This window comes from Ctenocephalides felis, unplaced genomic scaffold (assembly GCF_003426905.1).
Source record: "Ctenocephalides felis isolate EL2017-DRISC unplaced genomic scaffold, ASM342690v1 CF-g0.4_SCAFFOLD_03570, whole genome shotgun sequence".
Classification (NCBI taxonomy): Eukaryota; Metazoa; Arthropoda; class Insecta; order Siphonaptera; family Pulicidae; genus Ctenocephalides; species Ctenocephalides felis.
In genome coordinates, this window is record NW_020539724.1 from 3,761,169 (window position 1) to 3,771,464 (window position 10,296).

Genomic DNA, 10,296 nt, shown 5'->3' on the forward strand with positions numbered 1-10,296 from the left:
AAGCTTTCTCCTGCGTAATTACGCCGTTCTATACATTTTTAATCATTTCTAGCTTTATCATTACCCCATCGTTAGTACATTCGAATTTAGGCTTAATGCATCACTATACATAAGTGCGGTCAAGCTCTCGGATCTGTAAACATAACTCGGTAACAATCAATAAGTTGGTAAGTAGATTCTGTTTTAATTGTGTAGTTAGTTAAAATCTCCACTGGTAACTGCAGGTTTTGTTGAGTCGAATTAGGGCGCTAAGGTAAACCCTTCATATTGGGGAATGAGATGCTAAACATACCAAATAGCAATCTTTACACTCTAACAAGAGTACCCTTAACCCTTTCAGTTCACCTGAATATGGATACCTACAGGTTTTCTCGTATTCATAAGTTAATATTAAGTAGTTAGACCTTAATTATATATAAATATAAAATATTTTTATTTTTGTTACCGGGGCCCCGTTTGTATGTTCGTCCCTATTTTTAGGGGCACTTGTGCTTTTTTTATCTCATTTCAGATATCTCTCTAAGAAAATTTCTTACCAAGCATACTACCAAAAAACCTCTACCGAATCGAAGATATGTGCAAGTGAGTACCAAGAACTACTTCCACAACCCATAGGAGGAAATTGGCCAGACCAATTGATGTACCAAGACACTAAAATTATTGGCATACTGCTAAGTAATATGTATAAATCTTTTTTCTTTTTATTTCAGGGTTACAGAATTGATTGCTTTTCGCACCACAAAGCACAAGGACTTCCAAATAACTGCCAGGAGGATACGCATATTTAAAGGTTTTTACCCTATTATTGTTAATTTGACCTTATTATTAGTTATGACCATATATTTTATATATACGGGGCCCCGTTTATTTGTTTGTCCCTATTTTTAGGGGCATTAGTGTTTTTTTTTTCATTTCAGATATCTTTCAAAGAAGACATTTTATTGTATGTCTATATGTTTTACCAAGAGATACACGAACCACCAAGAGACCACTACCGAATTAAAGGATATGTGCAAGTGGGTACCAACAATTACTTCTGCAACCCATACGAATAAATGTAATGAAATTCTATGTTTACCTCTTTTTAGGTCTTGCACGAGATTTGGCAGAAAATATCATCAACTCAAAACCAACTAGCACCACTTCTACCTGAACTACCGCCTACAACTGGATTGGATGATTTGACATAAGCGAAAGGAAAATTAACTGTGAGATAAGACTTTCTATTATTATAGTATTATTTAGTTAATATCAGGTTAGGGGACGTTTTGACATTAAAATCTTCGGTCGTACCTTTTTTGGGGTTGTTCGCGTACTTTTATTCAGAGCTCAAAAGGGTGGCGTCATGAAAGAACCTCTCTTATATTTTTCGCGCTCTTCTTTACATTAATTAATTAATTATCATTTGTCCTTAAACTTCATAGGCTGGGAACCTATGAAGTTTTTTTTCAAGTGTTTACATGGTGGATCTGGGGGGTACATCATGTAAATGCTCTTTTTTTATAAATTTACAATCACCGCTAAAATACTGAAGATAAGATTTTTTATTGATTTTTTTCTTTACCTCGAGAGGTTCTTTCATTTTTAAAAACCGAAATTTTTGGGTACATTAGGTCATTTCGCGGGGATTGTTCTTTTCGCGATATCAGTTAGGTATAATTAGTTTAAGTGGATTAGGGCTGCACAAATCGATACTTAGTAGTATTTACACTATATCCATTTCCATCTGAAATGTTAGAAACGTAAATATGAATAAAAGTATCTATTTCTGTGGCGACACCACATTAAAAAAAACGCGCCTGGCAACTCTACCCCATGGGTGGTGAGGAAAAGAGTTGCATCCTCATTAAGTACATATAATTATCAAAATTAAAATACATAAATAATTATGTTAATTAATAAACATAAATGTGTCAATATATGTGTCAAAATATCTTAAAATAAAATTTTTGCAAAATAATCTTTGCTTTTTAATATGTGGTTAATGTTATTTTTAAATTTTTTTTCAGAACTTCATAAAGAATTATTAGATGCTTTCAGGAAGAATATTGTCAATAATTATTAATTTTGAATTAGTTGAATAAATACTATAAATACTACAATGCGAAGAGTTATATAATTTTGATAAAACATATTTTATCTCTTCGCATTGTAGTATGTATATAGTATTTTTTCAACCTCTAATTCAAAATTAATAACTATTATTCTTTTTAAAAGCATATAATAATTCTTTAGTATATGTGAGATATAAAACTTTAATCAGAATTGAAAATAAAATCTGAATTATTTTCGATATACACAAAAAAAAATTGTTAAAATAAGTAGAAAGTTCTTTGAATCATTCAAATCGGACGCTTAGTTCTCTCAAAAACTGCCATTTTTTGCACATTTAGCTGGGTATCTTCGAAACGGCTGGAGCTGCCTTTGCCAAAATTTAATTACCACTTCTCCCCATCATTACGAATTGAATGTTTTTTAGATCATTCAAATTGGATGCTCCGTTCTCTCAAAAATCTATTTCTATTTTTTGCACTCTTTGCTCCGTAACTCCGAAATTACTATTTTAAATTACTATAACTTACCCAACACAAAGTTAAAAATTATATCTAAATAATTTAAAATAAATTGTTTAATTAAAAAAGTAAAATTTTGTCTATTAAAAAGGGCGCCTGAACGGATAGGGCCTAGGGCGGCAGAAAGCTTAATCCGCCACTGATGATCAGTTAATGTGCTGATCATCTTCCTTATCAACGGTGCTGATGATGTGTCAACAAGACATTACAAGTTCACATCATGGCCCACTGCAATCAATAAATCATTTGTTTACTCAAAATATTTAGTACCCCAATCCCAGTAAACGATGAAACAAAACGCGGCGTTCAATCATTAAAATTAAAAATAAAAAAATAGCAAAATTTCAATAAAAGTTCGCGCGGACAATAAAAAAAAATGTAAAATTTTTGTATAAAATCAAACAATGACGAAAAAAATAATTAAAAGTTAATGACCATATTGGTCAGGAGCAAACCACAGAAATATAAAAATATACAGAAGGTGTTTTAAAGGCGACGAACGGGGTATCAATCGCACCATGCTGGGATCACGTTTGGTCAGTAGAATGGCTTTGCTAAACATGAAGCACAACTCAGTTGTGGAGACATATAGAGGTGAGTATTATTAAAAAAAATCACATTTTAAATAGAAATTTTTAAGGCGAAATATATTTAACCGAACAACTAGCCTTTCCTCAATTGATCATTCTGACGTGTGTGATTGTGAGTAATAAATAATTTGAAATAAATAAATTAATTTCATTATAAAATATATCTATATCCTGTCTGTCAAAAACCTAAAATAAATGAATAGAATTTAATTATTATCATTCAGGTTCGTTGTGGTGCGAAAATGGGCGGCCCCGGACCTACGCCCACGCAATCTCGTGTCTCGGACAGGGTTTTGGGGGTTATTATCCTTGGATGCCTACTATTAAATCTGGAATGGCGACTGCGGCCAAAGACGATAAACCACTTTTGGTGATAATTCACAAGGTGAATACGAACACAATTACAACAACTTTGTTAACTTCAATAAGATAATTATAAATTTTCTTTTCCGATAGTCATGGTGCAGTTCCAGCTGCGCTCTCGCAGAAAGTGCAAGAAAATGTCCTGAGATGATACGTTTAGCAAACTTTTTCATTATGGTAAATCTAAGGGATGATCAAGAGCCAAAGGACAAAAAATATATGCCAGATGGAGGATACACTCCTAGGTAAGATAAGAAACAATCAGATTTCCTATTTCAATCGTTTGCACAAATAATTAGTTAATACAAATTTATAATATTTCAGGGCATTGTTCTTCACCCCCCAAGGAGAATTTCGGCCAGACATAATCAACCATGCAGGCCCTACTCAGTATCAGTTTTACTACCCTAATGCAAGTGAATTAGCAAAATCCATGGCACTGGCCTTAAAACGGATGAAGCCTCTTATTTACAAAGAGTTCTGTTGTTGTCATCCTGCATGAATATGAAATTCATGAAACTGTTTGGACGAGTTCAAAATTTTTTTGTTGTGATCAAAATATCAGAAAACCAAAAACAGGTTTATTTTCAAATTGCAATGGACGTGGTTTCAGCATGCTTAGTAAAATGGACTGTTCTTACAACAAACATTATCAATTTTTATGAAATACTATAACTTGTATGTTTTTTTAAAAAAAAATACAATAGGCTTTTGAAACACATAAATCAAAAATTGTAGTTTCATTACGTATTAGCATATCAAATTATAGTGCTAAATTATATTATTTAAAAACTTACCGTAGGTTCCTCATCGACAGGTTCTGTATATACTTCCAAGGCTTCAATTGGTTTGCTATTGATTTTATATTGATGATTATATATTCCATTGGAAGTCCCTTGGGTATTATTTGATCCGTTAATGCCATTGTTAAGAGCGATTGATGATCGTCTTGAACACGGACTTGAATCTCTAAAAATAAAAAATAAGATTAAAATTAATAAAGCTAAAATAAACCATTTTGTTTCCTTTTGCCCTTCGTATTAAAATCAAAAATATATGCAAATTTGCAATGGATCCCTTAAACAACTACTTTCACGTGGTTCAGAGAATTGTGATAAACCTTTTTATATCTAACAAAAATAAGTTAATCATTAATTTGTGGTGGCTCTCACACCATGGACCTGCCTTCGGGCAGTCTACCATTTATTATTTATTATTATCTAATAAAAATTTTGTTAAGCAAATGATTTAACAGTATGTTCATGCAATTAATATATTGAATCATAGATATTGAAGAAAAATCAATTTTACATAATTTTGTAATTTTACTTAAAAAATGCTATTGATAGAAAATATCTCTGTCACATTCTGGTTGTTCCCTTGTATAGAGCAAGCCTACAGATGACAGTTTTATGTAGAAAAGAACTAAAAATAAATGCTGTATAAATTACCCCTATAGGAATGCATTGACATCGCACGCGCCTCGGTAATAAATTACTTAACACTTACTGATCACAATGGTATGAGAACCTGATATATGGATATTTGATTCTCCTCTTTATTCTGTATTTATATATTATTCTTATGCTTTAACAAATGAGATAAATAAAAGATGTTTGAAAAAAATTGTATTAAAATAATCAAATAATGTTATAATATTTTAGTATAGTCATTTGGTGCAAAAAAAGGCTGTTGTTCAAAGTGCTGTCATATATGGAGAGATTTGATACTACGGCGAGAGCAGCAAAGACTTTGAGGCGGCCGTACTCTGAAACTATCAATTTTACAAAAAAACGGTTCTCTAAAGATTTGTAGGAAATTTTCTCTAGTTTAATTCGTACATAGATACTTTTATCGTAGAATGAGCCAGAAAGGAGATATTTTAAAAAAGCTGTTTTTTGACGCCATTTTTTCAATATGGCACCTCGAAATCTATAAGATTACCAATTTTCAGAATTCCCGGAGTACTGTACCGGCAAAAACGACCAAATGACTGGACTATTTAGCATAATCCCATTTAACAAATACTATAGCTTATGTAAAATCTTGTAAAAATTCTCAATTATTTTCAAAATTATAATATTTTTAAAACAGCTTCAATCTGTTAATATATAGTGAAAACGCACATTTTAATAAAACATTAATTAGTTTCTTGTGTATATTCTTTATCTTCCTAAAATATATTTATTCCAAAAAAGCGTAATGATCTCACTCATGTCACGGTACGAAACGGAAGCAGTTTTATTTTAAGATTGTTCTATTACTCGCCTCCGAAGACATTTTTTTGCTTCTTCTCTTAATATTTACCTTTTCCGTGACCGAGGCGAGGACAAACAGTAAACTGTGGACAGAGGCAAAAAGTAGCCAATTTGTGGGTTGGCGTAGCCGCCGGCTTCGTCTGGCGTACAGTAGTACGGCATATATTGTGTTTGGTCCATAATTTTGTTTTCAATTTATAGTCATCTTCAAATAACACTTTAATCTTGTGCCAACAATAACAATTAGTTCGTAAATAACACTTGTTTTTAGACCGGCTGATGTTTGTTTTTAGTTACTTCATAGAGCCAATAAATTATGAAACTTTTATTAGGTGATATATTAATATACGTATACAAATACACTTATGAAAATTAAGCTATAAACTGATTCTGATATATAATCAATTATTGAATTTGATATGTACTTGTAGATGTTGAGTGTTAGCTGATCATAATTACATCTTATAGGTGAGAAAATTGCACATTTAATGTAATAATATGGCACAAATTAATGCTTTGGAACAGTTATCGTGTTTTTGATGTCTACAATAAAATCAAGCTATTACACAGGCCTACAAAAAAAAATTTTTTTGTTGCTGATTCTTTATTATAGTATTTTTTGCGCTAATTTCAAATCTACAAACCATTTTTTTGTATCAGCTCTAATCTGGAACTTGAAAAAAAAGTTGCCGAAACCAGGTCCATTCTAGATCGTCACGGAAAAGAACTTTTCACAGTGTCAACTAATGTCCCAACTAAGGCCGAATGGGTATTGTAAGTTTGTATGTACGAGTAGGTATATCTCATTAAAATAACATTCTGAATTGTATTACTATTTTGTACTTTCATTCCTTATATATCATATATATAATATCTTGAAAACTAAAGCTCATAGAAAAAAACAATGTCATTTTTGAAATCAGCGCCCCAAATATACTTAAAAACAGCATTAACATCGTTTGCACTATTTTCTTTGTTGCTCTGTGTATTAATTAAGGGTGATAGTACCTTTGTCCTGAAAAAAAATTCGAAAAAGAAATTATCTCACGTTGTTTGGAAATTAGGAGCCTTCAAGTACAACCTAGAGGTTTGATTAAATTATGACAAGTTTTCGGTTATTTTGGTTAATTTTTATTCATTCAAACTTAGGAACCGTAACCGTAAATAACATTTCTAGGACCACAATAAAAAATATCACAAATGCCGCACGTTTTCAAAAATTAAGACTTTTTGTAATAAATTGGTAATTGACAAGAAACGCTTGTCAATTATCAATGCTGGTTTTCTTCAAAGATTTTCAATAATATTCTATAAATATCACACACCCCTATTTCCTCCACAGTTTTTTTTTACAATGCAAGTAAATTAAAAAAAGTGTATGCAGGGACTTTTAATTTCAATGAAACTGCAGTTGGCTATGAGCATCAATTCCCTAATTAAAAGACTCTATTTGCAAGATGCATACATTAAAAGCACTGTGGCATATGGCATTAAGATTTGTCAGCTGTTACACAATTTCACATTTGATCTTAATTAGTACACAATTATTATACAGAATTGTTTCTAAATAAGAAATCTTTGAGCTTTCGGTAAACTAAAATTTTCCAACAATTCACGAGAAAAATCAAATATATAATCGAGATTCAAGCGTACTCGTTGTAAATAGAGAATATAAAAGCCGTATAAAATCAAAAATTAAATACGGTAAACAATTCCTATTATAAATACCCGTTATCAATCAAGTTACCAAATATTTGTCCGTTATACAATTATAGGATTTTGCACCCAGTTGTAAATTTCACACTTAAAGATTTGCTAAGAATGATTTATTAGAGAAAATATCTTAAACTCATATAATGGGCACTACTCTAACCAATCTATTGATACGATTGATTGTTTTTAAAATACTCTTAGGTTGTAGTATGTATCTGCCAATTGAAATTAGTAACGTTTATAAATAAATTCACACAGGATCTAAATCGGAATCCATCTGATCTACATTAGTAATGAATGTCTGGACGCTGAGTGCATGTTGTTCCAAAGATGCTTTTTGTATTTATAGAAGCATCGTTATATTGCCAAGCTTGCTTATGGACAATGCACTCTCCAGTTCTGATTCATATAAACTTATATCAGTTTCAAAAGCTAACAAATGCACTCTTAACTAACATAACAGAACAGAACAGAACAGATCTGTTTAAGATATAAAAGTAATTATCAGCACTTTTGCAGTTTTCTTATCGGAAATTGTAGATAGAACTTTATGTGCATTCGATAAAGAAAAAAGTATTTGAATGATAAAAATATGGTTTTATTTATTTTATCTCTAACATATGGTTACAGCAATATTGGGTAACCGTTGGTCTTTTCGCTGATTTCACACATAATGGACCATGGTAATTGAGAGAAAACTAAATAATGTTTCTAAAAAAATAATAGATTTCCAATAGTGGATAAAACAAACAAAATAGATTTAGTAATAATTTAAACAACAGTAGTAATTTTTGCTAAATAGTTGCTTCTACCTTTCAGAACTGATAAATTTATCTCCCGAATTAGTCTGAATATACATTAATAATCTTTTGGCTTCTCTAGCGCGGAAGTAGAATACACAAACCCATAAATATAAATACATACACAAAAATATAATGTGCGTTTGTACATGAACGTATTCATATATGTGTAATTTCATATTGTATTTTGTACTTAGCATAAATATGCCGGCATACTATTTGACCACCCAATTATAAATAATTAGTTATTGAAAGTTTCACACAAATTAAACCCAAAATGTAATATTTCAATTAGTATCCCGCATGGTAAACTGACATGAGTTGTGATAGATTTATTGCTTTTGTGCCTTCCAAAATCTAATGTATTTAAAAATGTTTTAAATTGATGCAGACACCCTAAAAACATTTTTCAAATGGCAAAAAAAAATTGCTAACAAACAAATCTGATATAACTTGATTCGCCGTTTAACAGTTTTTAGGACCCATGTCCTGAAAAGATTTACTGGAAAGATTTATATTTCAGCTTTAGCAGAGAGACTTTCAAAAGAGCAAACCATTATATCGAATTTCCACTTACGCACAATAACTTCAAAGAAATCATCTTTAAAAGAAAAAATATTCTTAGAAGCACTTCAAATGGTGTAAACTGCCAATTATATGATCTATTTTAAAACACCAATAAACGGGAATAACAAAACTTTAAATAGTATTAAATACATTGATTTTATCCTCACACACAATAATTGTCCAAGATAAACATTAGATAAATATTTAAATAATCAATAATCATACAAAATGCTAGTAAATAAAGATTATGATAAAGTTTATGACCTTTCTCTATGACTAAGTTATCATATTTTTGTTATTTACTGAATAGAGAGATTAATAGATCTAGCTTTCCTAAGAAAATTTATACATTACACAGGCCTACAAAAAATTTTTTATTATTTGGTGCACCAAATGTTAGAGCTGATTCTTATAGTATTTTTGGCGCTGATTTCAAATCTGCAAACAATTTTTTTGTATTAGTTCTAGTCTGGAACTTGGAAAGAAGTTGCTGAAACCAGGTCCATTCTAGGTCCTCACCGAAAAGAACTTTTCATAGTGTCAGCTAATGTCCCAACTAAGGCCGAATGGGTCTTGTAAGTTTGTATGTACGAGTAGGTATATCTCATTAAAATAACATTCTGAATTGTATTACTATTTTTGTACTATCATTCCTTATATATCATATCTTGAAAACTAAAGCTCATAGAAAAAGAACAATGTCATTTTTGAAATCAGCGCCCCAAATATACTTAAAAACAGCATTAAAATCGTTTGCACCAATTTCTTTGTTGACCCGTGATTATTATTCTTAGAAAAGCTAGATCTATTGTTGAATAATATTACATCGATGAGATAATAACTATATGGCTTAATTATAAAAGCTATCAATAATAGAACAAAACTATTTTTAACGCGTAAAATTTTCCCCAAAAAATAAACTTCTGCAGAAGGAGTAGTGAAAATAATAGTTGAAAAAGTGAGCCTTACTGGGAAGTAACATGCACATAGTATAAGAAATTAGACCAAATTGAGAAAAGTCTCCTTGCAGACTTCTAAATTAAATAACCAAACAAAAAAAATAATTCTGCCATAAAAATATCGGAGAAAATGTATTTTTAACGTATCGTATATTGACTAACATTTAATTTATTATTATTAAATTAGCTAGAAAAATCTTTATTCCGCTACCACTCACTCTTATTACACTTATCACTGGCACAAAACACAGCATAAAAACGCACTTAATTTTGCACTGTAATCTAATAATTATTTTTTATCAGTTTACTGATTGTTTCAAACAATGTTTCCGATTGTTTCCACCGTCGAGCCGAGATTATTATTTGTCCGGAGAGCATTGTGCCACTGAAGAAATGCAGCGCGGTACAAAAGGACCCGCATTTCACTTGCACTAGCGTGTGAACCAGCAGTGGCGTGCTGGGACAATGATTTC

At 30.9% G+C, this 10,296-nt stretch overlaps 1 protein-coding gene and 1 long non-coding RNA gene across 2 annotated transcripts; both read left to right on the forward strand.

Moving 5' to 3' along the window:
• Positions 1-673: 673 nt before the first annotated feature.
• On the forward strand, positions 674-1,168 carry LOC113382699. Its single transcript, XR_003367681.1, has 3 exons — positions 674-790; positions 918-1,016; positions 1,089-1,168. It is a non-coding gene; the product is annotated as an uncharacterized LOC113382699 (long non-coding RNA).
• Positions 1,169-3,091: 1,923 nt separating this feature from the next.
• Positions 3,092-4,028, forward strand: LOC113383085 (thioredoxin domain-containing protein 12-like). Its single transcript, XM_026621340.1, has 4 exons — positions 3,092-3,167; positions 3,388-3,548; positions 3,620-3,771; positions 3,851-4,028. The coding sequence occupies exons 1-4, from the start codon at positions 3,092-3,094 to the stop codon at positions 4,026-4,028; spliced, it is 567 nt and encodes a 188-aa protein (XP_026477125.1).
• Positions 4,029-10,296: the final 6,268 nt, after the last annotated feature.